Source organism: Lissotriton vulgaris, chromosome 5 (genome assembly GCF_964263255.1).
Source record: "Lissotriton vulgaris chromosome 5, aLisVul1.2, whole genome shotgun sequence".
In the NCBI taxonomy this organism is placed as follows: Eukaryota; Metazoa; Chordata; class Amphibia; order Caudata; family Salamandridae; genus Lissotriton; species Lissotriton vulgaris.
This window is the reverse complement of record NC_141693.1, coordinates 194,256,920-194,281,559: the sequence shown is the minus strand read 5'-3', so window position 1 is coordinate 194,281,559 and position 24,640 is coordinate 194,256,920. Positions and strand designations below refer to the sequence as shown.

The 24,640-nt window shown below is 44.2% G+C and overlaps 1 protein-coding gene across 2 annotated transcripts in view; it reads left to right on the top strand.

Moving 5' to 3' along the window:
* LOC147710457 (ficolin-1-like) overlaps positions 1-24,640 on the top strand; it is a 511,385-nt gene that overhangs the window by 263,252 nt on the left and 223,493 nt on the right. Inside the window, exons 4-6 of one of the 2 annotated variants that reach the window (XM_086921144.1) lie at positions 783-818; positions 2,689-2,724; positions 24,571-24,606. In XM_086921144.1, coding sequence (XP_086777270.1) covers positions 783-818; positions 2,689-2,724; positions 24,571-24,606 — 108 coding nt within the window. The remainder of the gene's footprint in view (positions 1-782; positions 819-2,688; positions 2,725-24,570; positions 24,607-24,640) is intronic. The other variant, XM_086921145.1, reaches the window with a different exon arrangement.

Here is a 24,640-nt window from a genome sequence, read left to right as displayed (position 1 = left end):
GTACGTGGAGGTGTGGGATGGGTATGGTAAACCTGCCAATTGTGTGGTCTTTCCAGGTCACAGTTGCTGGCTTGTAGACTGTGATGTTGCTTATTAGAAGAAAATCGGACCAATAGGTCTGCAGTGGTGAGGGTGTGTTTGGTAACATGCTGTCTGAGGTGAAGGTTTCCCAATGACAGTGTCATTTTAAGGATTTTGAGGCCTTGGCAGGCCATATTTTTAGGCACCTTTTTGCTTGGTGTCACAATAATCTTTAGAATGACACTGGGTAGAGAGGTGAGTGAGAGGTAGCGGTAAGCACTGCTCAGGAGAGTGGTTAAAGTAAAGAAATAGAGGTGAGTGAAAGAGTACTTTCTCCGGGGTGGGGTGGGGGGAGGATTCAGTAGGCTTAGAAGGTGTGGCCCTGGGCAATTGCCCAGTTTGCTCATGCCTTGACTGATAGCTGAGTGAAATAGTTGATGTAGATAGAGCTAAACAGACTAGACAGCCAAAAATAAATAAGGCAGCAAAAGGCAGACAAAATCCATTGAATAAAATGTGATGAAGATGAATGACAATAGGGATGCTGTAGGCTTGAGGCCCTGAAAGGCAGCAGGGATGCAATATTAATTCCAACGAGTAAATACATTTGAGGCACCACCACCCAACTGTATGCACATCTCATTTGTGGATTATAAAGCATATCAGGTACTCCTCACCTGCTGGAGTATTAAAGAGAATGGGAACATGATGTAAGGATTGGTAACACAATCTCACCACTTTGTATATGGTTTTCATTACAGGCTCAAAAGGAGATGCTGGCATCCCAGGGCAAAAAGGTAAGACACATTCAAATATAATGACACATTCTGATATGTAAATGCTACTGTGCTGCTCGGTCCTTGGAGAGAACACAGGGCAAGAAAGACGATGATGATGAACACCAAAAGCTTATATACACTGTTTAATATCTCAGTACAGGCTATGGTGACTGATATGTCTTGATAACCATACCGTTTATGACAATGTCAAGTCTTAAACGGCATGGGCTGTACAATGAAATCTTTTCCACTGCAATTTTTTGCTTCTGTTTAGGTTTGACATTGACTAAGACTATTTCATCATGCGAAAATGATGTGTGTAATACACTTATAGTGGTTTCAGCATGCCCTCTTCTTCTGTTTGCCTATTATTGTGTCACTCACATTTTTCTTCTACCTACTGCAACATACAATGAGGGAAGATGGGACAGCCCACATCAGCCACTGGCTAACTTCACTGTGAGTGATGACACTCTGCCAAAGGAGCACATCCAAAAACAAAGTTGTTCCTGTCAGCACCTTGGATTAGTATGACAATGTGTGCTTGTGAAGACCCCAAAAAATATTTCTTTTCTCCAGAGCTTTTTTGTATTGATGAAGGCCCAGAGGCTCCCCAACAATTAGATTTTGCAAAACCGATAACAAAACAAGAATTGCAAAAGCCATAATGCTCTCATACAACACTAGACCTATCGGCTTTGCTTATGCTTGTTTTTGAGAAAACCAAAAATAAAAAAAAACTCGTCAATAATCAAATGGTGTTATAACACGAACACCTTCTGAGTGGCTGTATCAACCCTGAAACCAATGCTTAAATTGTTAAAAAATAAATATGGCACAAAATATTTCTTAGAAGGGAGCTGCTAACTTCCACCACTGACATCAGCAACCTCCATTTTGTGTGCCACCCATAGTTTTTTGGTGAAAAAACCACCTCTTCAGCAAGTGGCCTGGTCTGGGGTAAGAGAAGAGATGGGGTGTGTGAAGGGGTGCCACCTGGCCATTCAAAGGGTATTTGTGCAATGGCTGTTCTGTATACACGGCAAGGCGAATACATCATTGCGTATGCATTTCCTCGAACCTGTTCTCAATTCCCGTAGAGTAAGCAATTCTTGGATCCAGGTGAAGTAGATTCAGGACATAATGAATTGCAACAAAAAAAAAACTCCATAGTGCTGAAGATAATAAACCAAACATCAGCAGTAATCATCAACAATTAGGAATCTAGAATGTATATTTATTTGAAGATGGTTGGTTGAGTACTCAAGACCTCTAATGACATTATCGTGTCTCTCAATCTACACTAGATCTACTCTAGGGATGTAGAAGGGTGAAAGCAGATGTTTTGAAGGGAGATCCCACAGAAGCCCATGGAGATGAATGAATGTTTGTCGAGTGATGAAATTGCTAGTAGGATGCTCGTAGTGATGTCAATGAGAGGAAGCATTTGGCTTGTTGACTTGCCAAGGTGAGTTGAGAAGTATGGATGGTACTTTAAGGAGTCTGGTTTCGAGAGGCAATTGACATCTAAAGAGGTTAGAGGCAATGTAAATGTAGTAATCTGTTTTACACTACTCTTGTAATTTTACACAAAAGTGTTTGGTAGTATTAGCTGCTGACTTCCTCTAAAGAATATTCTGTTAACTCCAGAAGACTTTGTGAAATGAATGGTAGATGGATGGTGCAATGGGATTAGTTAGCAGACGTTTATGACACAATGTCCCACCTCCAGTCACGCAATAATACCAGCCACTGTCACACGTTGCTTGTGATTTAAACTCTGGCACTCTCCGTTCCTCCCCTTTCATAATTCTTCCTGCTACCACCCATGTTCGAGACAGAGGTTCTATTGGAAATGTACTATAACTGGATGTGTTTGTTTATGTAGGGGACAAAGGAACCCCCAGTGTGCAAGGAACAATAGGTAAGAATGATGTCAAGATCCATTAAATATTTTAACTTTTTTTTTATTGTGCCAACTAGGGGAATATTAAAGCATGCTTCTGTGAATATTCTGCTTTTTAAAGAAAAAAAACAAAAAGCACAGATTGGGCCAAGCTATTATACTTAGGTTTACAAAGCTAAAACCATTTTTTTTTGTCACTGTTCTGAAAACATTCTAAATTTGAAAACATAATTTCCAGTTTCAGCATTTCAACTTTCATACAGATCCGTCCAGGGCAGTTGGGGTTTCAAAATGTTTAACTTCTATAAGAAACATTCCCTCCGCTATAGCAAAAGGGGTTGAATGTAATCACACTAAACTTGGCATAAAAATAGAATTCAGGGCGGTGCCAATGCATAGGTAGTTTTTGAGAAATGTGCATTAGCTGTTAACATACAATGTAACGCTGCTGAGAGAGCTTGGACCCATTTACACATTTACCCTAGACTTGATGGTTTTTTATTAGCAACACAAGAGGTAAGAGGGAGAACACTATCTTTTTTTTTAAAGTAAATATTTTGATTTAGTCAAAGGTACATAAGAAACATACGACCATCAAAACTTTTAACAACAGTCGCACATAGGGCAAACATGAGAAGTCCAGTTATTACAGCCTCAATGGTTTCACCTCGCGCCTGAGACCATCAAATAATACTGTGGTCCCCATCCCCCCCCAACCCCCCCCCCACCGACTTGCTAATGAAGACACGGTCCCTACGTGGCACCATCATGCCAATCCCCCATGGGTTTCAGGTATATGCTTCTATTGCTGTTCCCTACTGCCTGGGATCTGTTGAACCTCGTCCAGCAGGGCCAAGCCATAGTGCTTCAGCCAGCTACCCATATCTTACCGAATTTTCTTGGGCATCCCCTACTCTTTTTTTTTAGCAAAACATTTTTTATTGGGTTGAAAACACAATAAGTCATTATACCAGAAAATGAATATCAGACATAATCGTCGGCATTCCACAAGGCAGGCACGGGGCACCCCCTACTCTTATATGTAACTCTTTCAGCTGCCATATATAAGTCCATCCCCCTTTTCTGTTCTTGGAGTGTTGGAGTTTCTTGTGTGCCCCCGTGTCCTGCCACATTTCACTTCACCACTACTAGGCTCAAGACGCTAAAAAGCAATTGAGGCCTAGCAACATCAATATCGCATGGACTGCTCAGAAGGAGGAACTTTGGGTCTGCAGAGATGGATATCCCTAGCACCGCTTTTAATTCTATAATTATTGCGTTCCAATATTTCTGTATGGTTGGGCAACCTCATAATGCATGAAGGAGAGCTCCAACTGCGGTCCAGCAGAGCTGGCAATTCGGGGTTTTGGCTCACCCCATTTTGTGTGGCTTTGCTCTATCATAGTGTAGCCATTGGAGACTCTTATATGGAATAAGGAGCAATCTAGCTTTGAATGCCACCTCTCTAGGGTGCATCAGGGCCACCTCCCAGTCTATGTCGTTCATAGTGCCAAGCTCACTTTCCCATGTCTCCCTGATTTTTCCCAGCCTATCGGGCATGTTGTTATTCAATGTTTTATATGTAAGGCACACTGCTTTAGTTGTTAGTTCTTCTTCTAGCAATCCCCATTCGAGTTGCACATACTCTGGTAACTCCGGCCCCACCAGTCCTTCCATCAGCCATTTGTGATGCAGTTGGCCGTATTTGATGAATTGGGAACCACGGAGCTTATGTTTAGTGCAAGAGGTGGAGAAATTCACCCTTTTTGATAATGTCCCCAACATTGGTAATCCCCAGCAAATCCCAGGATCCAAAGGCCTGTAGCTTGCTCAGTTCCTTAAGCCACTTCCCTATCCACAACAGCATTGCCCTGGTGACCCTGTACGCCCACTCCAAGGTTCTAGTTGCTCTTTTCCACACTTTTAAGGTGACCTGTGTCGTGGGAATTAACCTTTGCCCCTGTATAAATAAATAGAACATGTGTGGGTTGTCAGTGTCCTCCATTCAAATCTGTACATGTGGTGATCCCTTGATATGTGTATCCAGTTGTTGAAGGGGGTCAGATATGCTGCCAGTAATAGGCCTCAATATTCGGCAGTGCCAGCCCACCATTGTATGGGTTATGTTGCAGTGTTCTCAATGCAATACTTGAATGCCACCCTGCCATAATAATGATTGTAGCTCAGTGTCTATTTTCTTAAATATTGTTCCGGAGAGTGGGTGGTAAGTATTCTGGAGGACATTTAGGGCCAGATGTAGGTAGCCATTTACCGATCGGAATCGGCCGAAAATACCGATTTTCGGCCGTTTCCGATCGGTAAAGGGCTAGGGAGATGTAGGTGCACATATTCGGTAATTTTACCGAATCGCTATTATTACCGAATCGGTAATAAGTACCGATTCGGTAATAATTACCGAATCGGTAATATTTACCGATTCGGTAATATTTACCGATTCGGTAAAATTACCGAAAACGCTATGTGGGTAGCCAATTTTCCATTGGCACATGGCTTACAGAATCGGTATTTTACCATGGAATACAAATCCATGGTAAAATACCGATTCCTGTGTACATGCACATCTGTGCATGTACACATGTGCCATGTGACAGACAGACGTGCCCTTAGGGCATGTCTGTGTGCCACATTGCACACATGCCCGTTTTGGGGGTGCTAGAGGGTGTCAAAGTGACACCCCCTGCACCCTTGTGAATTCATTAATTACCGATTCGGTAAATACCGAATCGGTAATGCCTAATCATTCCTATGGGCTTCAAAGCCCATAGGAATGAATGGGCATTACCGATTCGGTATTTACCGAATCGGTAATTAATGAATTGTTAAGGATTCGGTAACGAATCCAGATGTTGGGACCTACATCCCATTTACCGATTTTGAAATACCGAATCGGTAAAATTCGGTATTTCAAAATCGGTAAATGGGATTTACCTACATCGGGCCCTAAGTAACACGGGCAAGGTAATCATTTTAAACATAGCCGCTCGCCCCATTATGGTAAGGGACAAATCTGTCCATCGTTCCATGTCATCCTTAAACTTAGTCAACACCCATCTAATATTGTGGTTGCAGAAAACCTCATTATGGGGTGTAAGAAATATACTATTATATGTAAAGCCCTCTGTGACCACATTTAAGTCCCCAGGCAGGGGAGGCCATTCCATTTTCTGTCTGGGGCTAAACACTATTGATTTGTTCCAATTGATCTCATAGCCTGAATACCGTCCATAGTCGTCAATTATTTGTAACAGGGTGGGAATTGTTGTGTCTATTCAGTTACATATAGAAGAACGTCATCTACGTAAAGCGATATCTTCTCTTCCTCACAGTCTTCAGGAGTAGTCCTAAAAACCTGCACATTTGGGTGTTGTCTAATTGCACATGCTAGGAATTTCACAATTAGCGCAAATAGGAGTGGGGACAAGGGGCACCCCTGTCTAGTCCCATGACCAATGGGGAACCGTGAAAAAGTCTACCATTTACCCGTACCGCTACTTTGGGGGCATTGTATAATAATGCCATCCATTTCCTGAAGTTTGGACCAAACCCAAATTTGACCAGTGTGGAGTATAAAAAGGGCCAATGTACCGCATCAAATGCTTTTTCCGCATCTAATGACAGGAAGACATGTCCTTGACTGCATCAGCCAGTTATATGTTCTGTGAAGGTTCCATCAGGTAGCACGCCATGGCATAAACAGACTGGTCGCAGTGGACAATGGACTTTATAATGCAAAGGAGCAGCGTTGCCAGGATGGTCGCTAATATTTTGTCCTCCGTGTTCAATAAAGAAATGGTGCAGTATGAGTCGCTAGGTTTGCCTTCCTTATATATGGTCACTATTGTGGCAGTCCAGAGGTCTAACGGGAGGATGCCCTCATTATACGCATCCTGGTAGAGGCAAAACAGATAAGGGCTCAGTAAGTCTGTACACTTTTTATACAGCTCAGTGGGTATACCGTCAGGGCCTGGGGTTCTGCCCGGGCATAGTTTAGCCATGGCTTCCTTCACTTCTGTGAGCGTCAAGTCTACACCAAAATCCTTCATCTCGTCCTTGTCCAGTTTGGGGGTCTAAATGTCTTGTAAATATTCATCTATAGTGGAGGAGCCACTAAGTGGTCGTGTCCCATAGAATGCCCTATAGTGGGCAGCAAATGCTGCCACTATTTGATCATCAGTGGTGTGTGTTACTCCCTGATCTTCTACAGCGCACCGTATCCACTTATTCTCTATTTCGTTTTTGCTCAACCAAGCCAGTAGTTTTCCTGCTTTGTCACAGACTTCATACAGTCGGTGTAGTGTAGCTACCCTTTGTTTTCTAGCAGCACCTTGAGCTAGGTCTTAATATTCCAGTCTCAGGGCTTTTAATTACAGGGTGGTCAATTGGCCTGGTATGTCTATGGCTTGTCTTTCCATGGTAAGTATCTGGTATTCTCACTGCTCTAATTTCTCTATGCCCTTTTCCAGGCTACACGGTTTTAGGACCTATCTCGCAGCACAATTTTGTATGCCTCCCTTAATGTTACCCCAGAGGCAACTATGTCTTTGTTTTCTACAAATAAAATCTCAGTATCTACCCAGAGACCACGTATGATGGCACTGTTTTGTAGATCCCAGGCATTCAGTTACCATTGTGTGTGTGGATCCTGGGTCCTAGTTCCCACGCACGCCCGTAGCGGGCGGTGATCTGAAAGTCCCACAGCAAGATAGTTAGTCTGGCTTATCTCACCCAGTTTGCCTAATGAGCCAAAAATATAATCCAGCCTAAAATAGACTTTATCTGCCCCCGTAAAATAGGAGTATTGCCTCTCGTGTGGGTGTTGATGTTGCCACATGTTAGTCAATCCGAATGTGTTGGCAAAGCACGCTAACTGGGTGGTGCTTGTCAGTGTGCCATGGCTCTCAGAGCGACCCAAAGACGTTCACATTACTTCATTAAAGTCTCCCCCTATCACAGGAAGGGATGTGGTAGTCTCTAGAAGGATATGTCACTTTAGCCAGCGCATGTGATTGCAGTCGGGGTGGGGCATATACACATATGAGTGTTATCTTGCGTCGGCCCCATATGCCCACAACTGCTACATAGCTTCCAGAGGGATCTGTCCACTCACGAGTAGTTCAAAGGGGGTTGGACTTTCTAATTAAAATTGCTGCACCTCGCAACCCAGAAGTATAACCTGCCTGGGCCAACACAACACATTCCCCCTTCCCAAGAAAACCACACTGGGTTCCCTGTAGGTGTGTCTACTGGACCATTACCACATCCATGTGTAAGCGTTTAATGTACTGTATGACCAGTCTCCCTTTAATACTATATCAGAGGCCATTAACATTCCACATCAGGACTGAAAAAGCCTGGTCCTTTATGTAGGCTGGCGTGGGCATATTGCGATCTTAGAAAATGCTACGACTGTACGTGTCAAACTCATGAGGCCCTCTTTCTGTCTCCGTTGTGCCTGTCTGTTGAAACCTGTATGAACAACCATGTCATAAAAAACAATGAACCCCCTTCTCATACAACCAACCCCACACCCTACCTCCACGACCTTCTCACATCAAATAGCCCCATTTCCATAGAACAATCATGCGTAAGAGGAGATGGAGAGGTCTGTCCCCCACCATCTATACAACGTAGTGCAATTCACTCAACCACTCACTGCATAAGAACAAACAAACAAAGGAACAAGGTCAGACCAGAATGGGACCTGACACTAGGTTAGCCCCGCTGAATGCAAGTCCCAGGTAGCAAGCTGGGGATGTCTGCGGCATTAGTTGCGCAGCTGTAGCTTCGTTGGCTGGTATATTGGTGCCAGTTCATGTTTTCGTGTGTTTCGGGTCTGGCAGTTCCCCCTGCGGCGGTTGCTGGATAGTTTCTGCATCACCTTCTAGCAATGGAAATTTGACGGCCAGAGAGTCCAGGCTTTCACCTCCTGAAGACATTCCCTGACCCTCCGAGTCTATGTTAGAATCCTGCAGGCTGGACCCATCAGTAGCCCTGATTTTTTCAGTGGCTGGGGTCCAGCCTGTGTCCGTTGGACACCCATTTCTCTGGCCAGTCCTCTTTAGCCTACGTTCAGCCTTCTTTTTCCTCTGTGTTATTTCTTAGATCTGATTTCCATGGACAGAGATGCCTTTCTTCCGAGTTCAGTTTTCTCTGAGGACGAAGGACTGGCCTCTCCTCAATCCAGACCCCCACATCCTTTGGTGTCTGAAAGAAGTGTGTCTTACCCATGAAGATTACTTTTAACTTTACGCGGAACAATAACATGTATTGGATATTAAGTGCTCTGAGTTTCACCTTGACATAATCAAAGGCTCTTCTCTGGCATTGACCCTCGCAACTGTAATCTGGGAAGAGCATGATTTTAGAATTGTCATACCTGACATCTCCTATACGATGTGCTTCTCACAGGATCATGGCCCTGTCGAGGAAGTTGAGAAACCTTGCTATGATTGGTCTGGGAGGAGCCCCAGACGGCGGCTTTGCAATGTGGGCCCATTCAATTATGAAACAAATGGAAAAATGTTCGGGTGGAATAGTGTTTTCCAGCCACATTGCAAGAAACGCGGGAACATTTGCCCCTACACACCCTCTGGAAACTCCACAAAGCGAAGGTTATTTCTGCACGTTCTATTTTCTGCATCCTCTAGGCGTTAAAGTACATCTCTGTTAGTGCTGCGTAGTTCCGCCACCCCCTTTTGAAGATCCCTTACTGCATCTTTCGCAACTCGAGTCCTCGTCTTAATCACTCTTTCAGAGACCTTTTGTAGGTCCTGGCAGAGCAGGGTGACCTCAGAGCACACCTTCCCTAACTTGCTCTCTAGTACCTCTCTCAAGGACTGTATCAGATGAAGCAGGATGGCTGTGTCTGGTAGGGATTGTGCGGTTTTCTGGGGGGCAACCACTTTGGTAATGTGGTCCATTTTCTCTTGTTGGGGGGGTTTTAGGGTCTTTGTCCTTTGTTATCATTGTATTTGATCAAGAACTGCAGCAGTTGCTTGGCAAGGACACAACAGGGCTTCCAAGTCTCCCCTGTGGCTGGGAAAGAGCAACATTGGCAAGGTAATCACCAATCAGCCAGGGGGCAGTGGGCAACACAGCACACTCCTACATGAACTCGAAATACAGCCACGCCATCCAACAGGTGCCACCAGCAGAGCAAGATCTTGGACATTTACCCTCCTCTCCCTCACAACCCTCCAGGTCTGGTCCCAAATGTGTCTATGACCGCAGATCCATGAGGCACTTCTCCATCAGATATAATCTGAGCAGTGAGAAATTTTGGAGTTCCACCGCGGGGTCCTTGAATTCAGTCTAGCCCGGGGAGGCAGATCAGCACTCCGGCCTCCAGCCATTAGTCCACAGACCCCTGGTCTCCAAAGTGGTCCATAGCCTGGGTCAACACACAGTGCGTGATTTATGGCATCCCTCTATGCTCAGGGTCAACTACTTCTCCAAGCTCCAGCAGCAGCGCAGATTATCCCCAAGTCGCTGCACTGGGTGCTCCTGTTCTGCTAATCCCTCCCTGTTTCATGCCTCCATCGCACAGCACCTCTCGACCTTGCTGCTACTCACGTGAATTGAAGCACCTTACTTGGGGGGGAGTGACACTGGTGTCCACGATCTGCAGCGCACACCGATGTCAGCCTGGTGGCCCGCTGTCTTTCGGCACCTCCAGGTCAAAAACGCCGCCAGCAGGCACATGACACTGGTGGGCCAGGTTTGGCAGTCCTGCTAAGGTGTCTCACATCAGTCCAGAGCACCTTCACTCGTGTTGCCGCAATCAAGCGGTCCAGGACTCTCACTGCTCTTCTTTTTCGTTGACACATTCAGCCCTGTGTCGGGACCACGTCCAGGTTTGTCTGAACCCGGAGGCCACCTGTCAACCAGGCCCAAGCCCCTCTCCCCATTCCACTACCACGGCCACTGTATGCGACCTTGACCGCGCTGGCCCTCTTGCCCATGGGGTCTTGCGTTCGCTCATTGGCCCTTACCATGGGGGGGGAATAGGGTCACAACACTAGCTCTCCCGGGGTCCGCCGGTAATCCAGGGGACCTACCCGGCAGTCCACTGCCTCTGAGTCCCCCCAGCAAATCCCGATCTGCACCAACAGTGCACCGGGGGTGTTCGGGCTGGACACAAGCCGCCATCTTCCAGGAAGTAAGTCGGTCCAGGTGTCCCCTTTCCATATACAAGGCCGCTCATGGGCAGTGAATATATGATATATATAGGGTGTCACTCCTTAATGTAGGTTATGCAGAATGCAGCAACACATTGTCAGAACGGCAGGATTTGGTTTGGATTACGTAGCATCGCTCAGAGCTCACGAGGATTGCATCTTCCTCTGCCATGTTGATGGCCACGCCCCTCAGGGAGAACACTATCAGTCATCACAACTTCAACATAGTGCAACCAATTGGGTCAACCAATAATACATACTACAACTGAATATGGGCTTAGAGAGAGTGTACTCATAAGTTCAAAAATAACTTTACACACACCAGTTTCAGCATAAGGTATAGGAGTGCAAAACAAACAAATCGTGTCCAAATCTCCTGAAGAGATTCACCCTGTACAGAAAAAAGAAACAACTAATTAATCAAGTAGGTCCTTATTCGGCCTGAGCAGGCTATAAAAGCACATAAAAGCAAAACATCCGCAGTTCATCTTGTGTCAGTTACACTCACGCACATATCTAAAAATACAACAACATTTTGCATAGTGTAGCCTTTGTAAAAGTGAGAAATACATTGCTAAAAATACATAAATATAACAAAAACATCTTTATAAAAGATGCTGTATAAAAGTGCGTCGGTGCTCATCCTAAAAGACCTAACGGACAAAAACCTCCATATAAGGGTCTGCTATGTAGGTAGGAAATAATAAGGATCACCTAAAACCATCAATCTAATTAATAAACAGATAGGAACAGCCACAAACTAATGATGTCACTGTTATGTCTGTACATGATATGAGAAAAAATGATTGCAATGAACAAGATGGGACACACAATTTAAAGTTAGCAACAATCCTCAGAAATCTGTGCAAAGCGCAACATTTTAAAAAAGAAATCTCTAAAAAGAGCTGGAAAAAGTGCAAGGGAAATTTTACAGGACCAAGTAAGGAAAATGAAACAGACGATCAGCCCCTGTGCTGTTCCTGCATAGCACCAACTAATGTAATGAGTTGGCACTGGTCAATAGGACAATTGTTCCTAAATCTAATAGCCCCAGCAAGAAAACATACTACCCCATAGCAAATTGAGGGGGAGGACAATATTTGTGGAAACATCAGAGCAGGTTTTACTTGTGCAAAGTTCTGGTTTTGCATTAACACTTCGTCCCTGGGCTGCTGCATCAGGGCTTCCATTAGATTTCTATGGGTTCTAGAGCATCTCTTGTCAAACCACTTAATTTCCTTGATGACCCCATGTTTACCACGGGCAGAAAGGTTAGCAGCAATCTGCTCGCAGAGACTGTCAAAGTCGAGTGGATGTATCCAGACCTTAAAAGCTGATAAAAAATCACAGAAAAACATAAAATGTAAGATATCTTTGTCCGAAAAGTTGTCACACATGCAAGGTTTAAATCACCATGTTTGTGATAGCCACTGAAAAGAAGACCACCAAGGTAGGTGGAAGAACGGGTTATTCGGTCTGACGCTCTTCAGATCCCGGCAGCAACTGCCTTGCCAAGAACCACATTCCACAAAGGAATCCCACAATCCCAACATGAGCTCACACGAGCTCCCCCCACATTCCAGCCAGAACCCAACACACCCCCCTTCCTTCATAACGCCTAAACAAAAGAAAACAAAAGTAAAATATGTGAATAAAAAATGAAAGGAAAACAAGGCAGGTAAAACATTTACAGCAGGTAAAATATATCAGCATTAATAGCAGAGGAAATAGTATGATAGGCATTACAACATTTTATAATCTTAAAATTTGGAGGAAACAAACTTCAATCTCGTGGATGCACATCTTGCATGAATAGGACTAGAAAGAACACCTTCTCTTTAATGGACCACAGTGGGCATATCCACAGGGGAGGAGTGAACACTACATTTCCTGTTCACATAATACAGCATGGACTTAGGTACCACCGAAACAACACTTTTGTTCCAAACTTTTCCATTCTCCAACACAACAATGTGATCTCTCACCGCAGGCACTCTCTTGGGAGAAGAAAAACGAGACTCACCCTTGCGAAAAAAACAGACTTCTTGATGCTTACCCAATCACCCACCTTCACAAATAAGGTACTACGAATACCCAGCCTAGTATCGCACTTTGCTTGGGTGGCAGCTCTGATATCATCCACATCAGCCAACTTCTCCATGTCTACCACTCTCCTGGACATCCACTCCTTGTTCAATTTAGACCCTGCAACTCTCCCCCTAAATAAGGTAAAAGGAGCTATCCCAGTGCTAACATATGGGGTAGTCCTCACAGCCCACAACATGTCACTGACAGCTCTCCGCCAATGCAAACCATTCACCACAGCCAGTTGCGGGTGTTCCTTAATTAGGCGGTTGAAACGCTCAACTAAACCATTGCTACAGCGGTGGTAATGGGAAGTGAGAATGTATTTCACACCAATGACTTTCAAAAAGTCTTGCGTTTCACTGGAAACCAACTGGGTTCCGTTATCCGACACCAACTCCTCAGGAAAACCCTCCCTTAGAAAAACGTCCTGATGAAACTTGATGATGGACAGAGAGTTCACATTGTCCGCAAATCGGACCTCAGGCCATTTTGACATGTAATCAATAAGGACCAAGGCATATTTGGGTGGACTACCAATGAGCCTAAAAGAACCTGAAATGTCAAAAGCTCATTTGGACCATGGAATATTCTTAACCACTACTGATTCAACAGGGGAAGTACGAGTCACTTGAGATTTGTAACTAGTGACACAAACGCAACAGTCACGAACATCGTGCTCAACATCTTTATCTAATGCAGGCCACCAGAAATCCTGCTTAACCCTGCGTTTCATGGCCTGAATTCCAGGATGACTTTCGTGGGCCAAATCCAAAACTCTTTTGCGCTTAGACATAGGTACAACTAACAATCCTCTTCTCCTCAACACACCCTCCACAACAGATAACTCCCCATTGACTCTCTTGTAAGGAACCAACTCAGAAGGGCAATCTTTGTCGCTGGGACACACCCCAGCTAAAATGTCGATGACCTTCATGATCACAGCATCCACAGAAGTACCATCCAGCCATTCTCCTTCAGAAAGAGCACCACCAACAGTGTTCTCTAAAAGACCAACCGCACAAACCATTTCCAAATCGTCATCCAGCAACACATCAGCAACATGATTTTTAGCACCAGCCACATACTCAAGGCGATATCGAAACTCCTGCAACCTGTACTGCCATTTGGAAATGCGAGGCGTTGCTCTGCCACCACCTTTAGTGGTAAAAAGATCAATTAAAGGCTTATGATCTATCCTCAAAGTAAATTCATAACCCCACAAAAAATTCTTGAAGTGTTGAACACCCCACCACATGGCTAAAACTGTCTTTTCGATGGTCGAATAGGTGCCTTCAGCTCCCCTTAATGTTCTTGAAGCAAAAGCTATTGTTTCTTCACGACCATCACCTCTTTTTTGCATGAGGACTTGATTTGATATGATTTCATTTGATTGGATGGATTTATAGAGCGCGCGAATGCCCGAAGGCTTCTTAGCGCTAAAGAACTGTGCTGCCGAAGAGGTAGAGCTGTATGACACCCATACTGGACTAAGCTGAGAAAAGCCAAGTCTTCAGATTCTTTCGAAAAGACAACAGTGAGGGGCTGTTCTTTAGTTCAACTGGTAACTTGTTCCATATTTTTGCTGTGTTCACTATGAAACTTCTCTCCCCCATCTTAGTTGTTTATATCTGGGGGTCGTGAGAAGCTTAGCGCTGCTAGATCTTAAAGTCCTAGTAGGTCTGCTCCTAAACCAACATTGCTGGCATCAGTAGATATTATACATCGATCATTAATGTCAAAGAGTTTAATTTTTGAGCAAGTTATTTTTTGATGGATTCAAAGTTGTTATTACAGTCGTCACCCCACACATATTTAGCATTTAAAAAAAAAAAAATTACTCATGGAAGCCATTTTGCTAGGAAAATTGCTGACAAATTTGGAGTAATACCCCAACAACCCCAAATAAGAATGAAGTTGATCTTTGTTGATAGGTGTAGGTGCATTCTGGATGGCTTCAAGGATCTTCAATCTGGATTCAACCCCCCTTTGAGAAATATGATGACCCAGGTAGCCAACACCATTTTGGAGGAACTTACATTTGTCGACTCTCAGTGTTAAACCACTGGATCTAACTATGCTTTAAACATGCTTGACTCTCTCGTCATGTTCAGCTTCAGATTTCCCATATATCAGAATGTCATCCTAAAAAAAACCACTCCAGCAATGTCCTTGAACAAATTGTTCATCAATCGTTGGAACACTGCTGAAGCCGAGGCAAGCCCAAAAGGTATGCGTATGTAATGATAAGCCCCCTCTGGTGTGACGAAAGACGTGAGGTGTCTAGATTCCTTGTAGAGCTCAATCTGATGGTAGGCTGAGGAAATGTCTAGGGAGGAAAAAAACTTAGCTCCACCCAACGTAGCCAACATCTCATTAATATTAGGTAGAGGTTGGTGATCAATCCAAATGTTGGCGTTGAGGTCCCTCAAGTCCACAAACATCCTCAGAGATTTGCCAGATTTGCGTGCTAAAACAAGGGGGGCCAACCATTCAGAACCTTCAATAGGTTCAATAACCCCCGCTGCACACAATCGTTCTAACTCACGCTTCAGTTCAATCCGGAGACTCAAAGGTACTTTATGCACTTTATGAGCAACAGCCCTAGCATCATCTTTTAGTACAATGCGATGTTGAAAACCCTTACGTTTACCATCTCACTTTTAAACCCTTCAGGATAAATATGCACCCACTTATCAATAGCTAATTGAGCAACAGTGGACGCTCTGCAAGAATCAGTAGAAAGTGCATCATAAAACTGAATCAGTGCACTGTGGGACACCACCATATCGGTATAATTTTGGTCCAATATAATGTTGATAGCGCCTTGCTCATCCCACCCCAAATAGTTTGTCCCGTCTTCTACTACAAAGACAGTACCCGTGGTTTGCTCGGCACTACAAGCTAGATCAGCCACAAATTTTCCTAATACTTCAACTCTCTTCCCACCATAAGCAAAGATCTTGATGTTCGACTGTACTGTTGAAAATGGAGACCCTTAAGTTTGCTAAAGTCCTTCACATTGATGAGGGTAAAAGGAGAACCAGAATCTGCAAGAAAAGTAAGACTAGATCCATTTACACCAATTTTGCATGAAGGAGATTTCCTTTTCAAAGACCCACCTAAAGAAGATAGTTCCACAACACCATCAGCATGTGACGAAAAGGGAGACAACATTAACAATTCATAATAGACTTCAGAGTCTGAGGGGTCTTCTGCAATAGCCTTTACAACCTGTGAGGACCTTTTTTTGACTACAACAACCTTACACATTCGAGAATAATGACCTTTCTTACCACATTTATAGCAAGTTTGATTCAAAGCGAAACAGAATTTGGCATTTCCTAAATGAGATTTGCCCCCACAGCGGAAGCACATGACTTCACTTTGCTAATTTTTAAACTGTTTAGACACATGAGTAGGTGGACGCATAACAATAGTACTGGACCCTTGAGATGATTTAGATACAGGTTTGGCATTCAACAATTTGACTTCACTAGATGAAACAGAACTGCTCATTTCCTTTACACAAAATTGAGAGTATTCAATACTCTTTGCCGGTGTGAGTGCAGTCTCTAAATTCGGATCATCAGAAGATAGTATTGTACTTTTCTTGAATCTTTTTATTGGACGTTCTTTCAATCAATTGGTCGTGAATGATTTCATCCCTAAACTCCCTGTAGTTGCAGGTAACCGCTGAACTTCTAAGGGCAGCAACAAAATCATCAATAGACTCACCGGGAGTTTGAGCGCGTTGAAGGAATTTGTGGCGCTCAAGAACAACATTCCCTTTGTGACTGAATCTTTTCTCCAAAGTTTTGATGATAGAGGCATAGTCATCGATTAAAAGGCAGTCACCATCGTCACCATGACTTATATGAGTGCTTACCGTCTCTAAAGGATAAAGTTTTCAAAATGTTCCTCCCCTCAGTGCCCAAGTTGTAAATTAACAATGCTTTCTTCTTTTTAGAAGTGAACGTTTTTCCGTCTATAGCCTCAAAATACGCATCAAATGTGTCTTTCAATTGTTCCCATTGAAGAGGTAGTGTGCCTACAGATTGCAAGAAAGGTGGAGGAGCTACATCGTGATCCATGAGCACCCATGGGTGAGTTGCTGCCCAACACTGGTTGCTCAAATGAGACCTAAAATTATAAACCAATTAGAATACAAAACAATATGAGAAAAAATGAAATAACAATTTACCCAAGGTATGCACATCACCGAATGCGCAGGCTGAAAGCAGGCTAATAGCCGCTTCACAAACGGATGATGTGAAATGGTATGCGCATTAGAAAGTAAATATTCCACAGGCAAATGGTGTGTGCATCACCGGATGCACAGCATGGAAACTTAAACGCATTCCAGAAGAAGAAAACGGTGCATAAACGAACGTGGATGACTGCTGAGAAGAAGATGCTCAATCCAAAATGGCTGACAGCACGTCAGATGTATTTGTGAACATCTGACGTGAAGGCGTGCAGTGCCCAGAAGCAAGAATACGTCAGAGCAGGCCAATGCAAGAGCCCTCACAGCTCTGCGGGGACGCCAACCGTAAGGGAAACAGTGGTGCGCGGGTGCTTCACAGCCATACACCCCAAAATCGGCGATGGGGAACAAGAAATCAGCACTCACGGGCAGAGCGGAGCACGGAAAACCAGGTCCAGACAGCGAAGGCCAACTAGGAAAAATCGGCAATGGAGGAATCCACAGGAAAGAGTAAACAATGTGGAACAGCCTCCAGGAGCACCACAGGAGGGAAAAGAAGGTGCCAGACCATCTCGTCGCCACTGAAAAGAAGACACCACCAAGGTAGGTGGAAGAACGGTTTATTCGGTCTGACGCGCTTCAGATCCCAGCAGTAACTGCCTTGCAAAGAACCACATTCCAGGAGAAGTGTGGCTCAATGATTAGAGCGGCAGACCCTGATGCAGAGGTCTAGCCCGGGACCAGGGTTCAATTCCCCGCCTCGGCGGGTCTTGGGCTCAAAAATTCCACGGACCTGATAATTCTCGCCTCAGTGCCTATTCCAATCATGGAGTCCTACTCTGCAACTCTGGGCAATAGCTTGCTTAATCTCCACAACGGCCCCCACAATGCTAAGGATGCCTGGCCTCCACCTTGGGGGTGCCCAGGAGTGGACGCCTCACAGGGAAAGCCAGGATGGGTTCCACAGCGGTATTCGTACAAGCGCCTTGAAACCCTTGCGGGTCAGTAGTGCGCTATACAAGTATCAATTTACATTCCACAAAGGAATCCCAACACAAGCTCACACGAGCTCCCCCCACATTCCAGCCAGAACCCAACAGCCACTGGGGACAACTAGCCATCGTATGCTGAGAGCACCAGTGAGTGAACTACAATCCTTGATCACAAGCTGATTTTAATCGAGAGCGGGCTGGACCAAATTCTTAACCACTGCAAAACAGGTGCTAAGGCGATGGTATCAGTGATGTATCCAAGACCCACCTCCTCATGTCCCAGAACAGATGGTGCACAAACTGTAACAGCAAGGAGAGTACGTAAATGTTTGTTCTCAATCATTTGACGTTCCCCAGCATCTTTGTATCCCCAGATGTCGCACCCATAATTCGCCATTTGGATACACTTCTTGCGATATATCTTGACCATGGTGTGCACTGGTTTAGCCCGAGACTCTTGGCAAAATCAGTGGTCACTCCTACAGCTCTCAGTAAGGCATTCTTTTTCAGGGCTTTTTGTGCCAGCCAGGACCCTCTATCATCGAAAAGTACTCTGAGATACAGAAATAGCGAAACTTTGGTAAGTTCCATCCCTTTGCCCAAAAACTTAGTTCTGGCAGCCTTCCGACAACCAATCGCTATTGAATGTGATTTTTAATAGTTGGTAGACAAATCTAGGGAGTCCATGAAATCTATAAATGTGTTCAAAAGGTGTTGTAACCCCACAGCAGTCCGTGCGATCAGGACCACTTTGTCTGCATATAAAAGGGCTGGTATAAGTTTTCAACCAACTTTTGTGATTTCCTCACAGGCTGCTTTCAGAGCTTCCCCCAATTTGTTAATGTATAGTGTGAATAGCGGGGGAGCTAAAATGCACCCAGCCTTACCCCCCTCTGGACCTCCCATGAATTTGACAGGTGCCATTCTCGTCATACTTTACTGAGGCTGATAGATTAGAATGTAAGCTATGTAGAAAGACCACTATCTCTGGTTCCATTGCCAGCTCCAGGAGAATGGGCCAAAGTTTAGATCCATTTACTCCGTAAAGGCAAGGTGCAGGCAACCCCCATTAGCTGAAGTGTATTTACCTATGATCAACTCTTGGTTAATACACTGATCCAACGTCCCTCATCCCTGCCTAAAGCCATATTGCAACTCTGATATTATCTTGTCTTTAACCTGCCACAATGTTAAACACCCCAAGACTACCTTGCCCATAATCTTCACAGTGGAATCTAGAAGTGAGATGGGGCGGTAACAAAATGGATTATTCCTTGCCTCTTTTTTAAAAATGGGTAGTATAATGGCTTTGGACCAGGTGAGTGGAAGACCGTAGTTATAAACCGCGTTAAAAATGCGAGTCAGAACCTTGGCCCAGGTTATGGGGTCTGCCTTATAAAGATTTGGGAGGACTACATCAGAACCGGGCACTTTTCCCCCTGCTGTGGCAATGATGGCCTTTCGTGCTTCATCTATGTTAAAAATCAACAGTGGAATATCCTCATCCGATACACATAGTCTATCCATATCTCCTGTGAACGGCCCGCTCTACATCCTCTTAAAGTGGGAAGCCCATATGTCGGGGGCTATGGTACAGGCCACCCTGGAATTTTCTAAACCTGCAAAAAATGGTCTATTCACAATTTCCCAAAATTTGCCAATGTTCGAGGGCACACGTGTCTGCAATAGGTCCTCCCACGCCTGCTCCTTGATTTATTTTTTTCCATGCATAGTTACTGATTTATAGGCATTCCTGCAATCCCTAATCTTTGCTTCATCCCTGAGCTGCTGCTTCGGGACATCCATTAGATTTCTATGGGTTCGAGAGCATCTCTTGTCAAACCACTTAATTTCCTTGATGTCCCCATTACCATGAGGCGTCGAGAACCTCCTCACCTTTCGAGCAACTTTCTAGACAGAGTTCTAAATCTCCCGCATTCGTTACGTAGAGATTGTCTAGGAAAGCACCTGGAACTATCCTATCCCATTTCAGCCTTCGTGCTTGGTCCTTGACACCAAGAGAGTTATTTAGAGAACCTTTTTCCTCCCAGGGAACCTGATTGAAATCCCAGGTTAAGACCAACGTTATTGGGTTGTGGTCACTAAAGTTGTTTCAAGATATACTCAAGGATGTTATGGCTGAAATCAAGGGAGCGGAAAGGATGATAGAATCAATTGTGGAGGACCGGCAGGTTCGGGTGAATGAAGGTACGACTTCACCCACCGTAGTCTGTTCCCGGCAGATCAAGTTATTGGCCGCCAATAGCTCCTCTACGATGTTACCTTGCTCGGAGTGCTCAACATGCCTTGAGGCAGGGATGGCATCAGATGTATTTTTCAAAATGACGCACCCCTGCTGAACATTTGAATGTTAAAATTGCCCAGCAACATAACCTGACAATAGGAGTACTTTCCCTCCTTATAAGCTTGCAAAACATGCTTAAGAGTACAGACGTGTTCTGTTTCTGTTTGCCTACAGAAAGAATTATAAAAATTCACCACCAATCACCGGGGGAGGTTTATTGGTAAACCTCATTTCAACTGCTAAAATAGTTGGTGAGGTGTGTTCCACCACAGAGGTAGTACAGGGGATCTCAAGGGAAAGTAAAATGAAAAGGCCGCCCTTGGCACGCCCAGCAGGTGAAGGAAGCACAGCTTTAAAAAACATTGTGAAGCCATCTCTAAGGAAAGTGTTTCCATGACCCAGGTTTCCTGCATAGTAATAATATGATAACGCCCAAAACAATTTAGCCATCTGAGATCATCCATTTTAGACTTTGACCCAGCAACATTCCAAGCCATGATCTTATATGTGGGGATTTGTAAACATATACTGTCAAGTATATCTACTGTCCCTGCCTGGGAAACCTGATGCCTAGGGCCGACGGGTATCCAATGGGAAGGACAACAGTCAAACGGTTTCGTCCAACCTACCCAATGTTGCAAACCTGTTGTATAGTGTTAAATAAAATAAAATACCCTCTGGGCCCTCAGGTACCTTGATGTGGGTCCTGTAGATGTCTAACCTAGGCAAAATGGCTCTGATAAGTTGGGAGGATAAAAATACTTTAAAGGAGCTATCCTGATAATTTTTCTCATGTCATGCATTAGAAAAATGCCCTGTGAGAATGCATTAGAATATCTCGGGTACCTAAAGTTGACCACAATGCAGTCTCCCACAGAGTTCTTCTCCACATTCAATTCCACCCACCCCACTCTTCTAGCTATTAAAATGTGGGGGACAAAAAGATGCCCATTTACTAAAGTATTATCACACCAATGATTTGCTTTGTGCATGTGATCCAGCGTGGTTTCCCTTGCACCCTGCTTAATGGGTGGTACCCCCATGAGGATGCTGACCAGGGGTGCTGATTTAGGTGCCAAATGTAATACTGTTGTGTCATCGAAATAGGCTGCAGAAGCTGTTAAAGCCCTGTGTGTGGGGACCGACCTGGGTGCCTTGCCCCTTGGCTGCTCAGATACTTGAGGGGTATCTTCCTGCCTGTTGGTATGTATGGCTGATAGAGGGTTGGTTGATGGGTTAATCGGGTTCAGAACCCCTGAGGGATCACTTGTGTCCTTGACCCCCTCTTGCACAATCTGCCTTGGACCCAACAATGTATCCCCCATGTTGTAACTAAAAACACTTCAGAGGCCCCCCTGTTCCTATGACCACCCTGGCCCAGGGGAGCAGAGCCTTTGTCCACAGCACTAGTGGAGCTGTTCTTGGGGTGTATAAGTTGGGCTATTAAAACCATAATCCTCTTGAGGGATAACAATATGGGAGCCAGTAAAGTACTTAACATTGTGTCAAGCCTCAGCAGTAAATTATCATAGGGCTGGGCTGAGAGGCAATCCACACCAACGTCCGGTGGTACATCTCCCTTTTTCCATACCGGCAGACCCCTCCTTCCCCCGCCCCTCTTTCTTTTGACCGGAGGCCCTTCAAACCACGTGTTACCAGTAACAAGGGAGTTAACATCAACATCAGGATAATGAGGGGCATGAGGCATCTGTGTTCCCGGTGAAACAATGGCTGTCGCCTCAATGTCTGTTAACAGCTGCTGGCTTGGTTTTCATTTGGAACTTTCAATGGATAACCGTCTTTCAGTAAGGGCTATTTCCTTGGAAATTACGCTTGTAGCTCTCACAAAATATGACTCTAAGGTTGAAATGGTGTCTCTCCCCACAGTGTCTGTCCTTGTCTTCCTTTTCACAATGACTCCCCGTTTAGTGTAGGGGTAGTGGTTTTGTTTTCCCAAAGTGAAAAACCAAAGAAAACCAGGGTGGGTGGCATCTTCTGGGCTATGTTGGGCTAAGACGGGCCATCTTGGCCCGGTCTTTGACTGACACTCGCCCTTGCATGTGGAAGCAAGCTGTGTTGGCGGCATCTGGCCGCAGCGGCTGCCAGGGCATGAAGTCCTGCCCTGGTCACCGACACCTGCCGCAATCTTCTTCCCCCGCACTGCGGTAGCCCAAGCGTGATTATGTGCGCGCCTCCAAGCTGCTTTGGCGCCGCCTGGCCACAGAGGCTGCTGAGGGGAGAAGTCCTGCCTCCGTCACTGACACCTTCCACGATCTCCCTCTCCATCATTCGATTACGGTTAGGGAAAAGATGAGGAAAAAGATTTGTGAATTAAATTGCATCAATCGGTTTTCAAAAGAAAGCATTAGTCCTGTCTTTGCTGACACTATGGAGGTGAACTAATATAACAAGCATTTGATTCAGTCTAGGATATAAATAGAAGGAAGAAAGGTGTCAGCTGCTGAAGTCTTCGGTGGAATTACTCCAAGCATTAGGTGAGGTAGCATAAACGTACACTTGCAGAAGCATAGGTCTCAAGAGTTCTCTCCTCTCCCTCACTACACTAAGCACAGCATGAAATATCGATTACATTCAAGGTAGACAATACCATGTGACTCCTTTCCCAGTACATTTCCAGGCTCCCAGCACAAATTGGATACTTCTTCCACCTTCCCCACATCAAAAGGTTGCAACTTCATTCCTCCTTGGTCATTCTTCTCCTTCTCATGAGAATTCATCTCCCAGCTTGTTACCGCAATTCTTCTTGCTAACTCCATCTTCTCATACCCTACTATCTAGCAAAAACAAAACTCCTCTATGCTAACTGATGAGGCTTTGGCCACACCTGCAGTGGAAACAAAATTCAATTAAACATTCCACATTGACGATTAAACACAAACAGAACGTGAGACTACAACGTGAGCCGGCTCTTTAATATAATGTTAGGCTAGAATAAAATTACACATGAAGTTAAACTAAATACACTTCAAGCCTCAAAATAATAGCCAACTTTAGCGAGTGCACTGGGTTACAAATACATGCACAAATGTAAATGCATTGCAAATGAAATCATTTCACACATGAATAATGCAAAAGCTAGTTGGAATCATTAATAAAATACTCTTCAAGTGAACAGGATGTCGTGTTACACCTGAATCTTCTAAACATTAGTTTGCACATTTCAATTAATTAGTTTCTCAATAAATCATATCATGTATATAGATTTCCCCTATCATATTAATAAATCAGTACATTAAATTTCTCCATTTGTCAGGATTTAAACACATATTTTATAAACGGTATCTGTTTTATGTAAAGCACCTTGTATATGCAGTACTCCATCTTCTTTTAGTAACGTTAATCACACAAAATATTTTCTCGAGTGCTGACTACTCATAGTTATGATGCACTCCTACTTTTATCTCTAGGTGGGATCAAAATGATGCTTCTCCTCTGCCAGAGAAGTCTTCAATGTCATTTGTGATGATATCTGGCACTTCATGGCTGAGACAGGAGCACTGCATTTGGGGTGTGAAGTATAGTGTATTACGGTTCACACCTTGGAGCTGTACAAGAGGTTGCTTGTAATATGACCATTAAATATATGGGATGAACACACATGTGAAAAGTTTTGGTAGTATAATTTTTGCAGGTGGTAACAAAGAAAAGGACCACTGACTCTAGAGCTCATCTAAAGTCAATGTTTTGAAGGCAGGATGTGCAAGTCTTGATGTGGACATCTGAGTATGAGTTTTCAGTTTGGTTCATGAAATGTTGTGTCTGTGTTTTACTCTTTCTTTCATGAACTCCATACATTTTCCAATATGCAGATATATTGAAAACGAGTTCCATAGAGATATGGTGTACTGTCTAACTCTGTTATATACATTGTGTATACATTAGTTTTCTAAGTCGCTCTATATAGTGATTGAGACACTTTTAGGGTTTCAAATGTAAAACTCTATTAAGGGTAGGTTCTTGTCTTGGTTTTTTCATTTCTTGTCATAAACTGATAAAGTGTTCTGTAGGCAACTGTTAATTCTGCCACTAATTTGCACATATTTGTTAAACATCCAGGAGAACAGGAACTGGATAACATTCTCTGTAAGAAAGGTGAGTGATTTTTACATTTCATAATTTTCTTTGT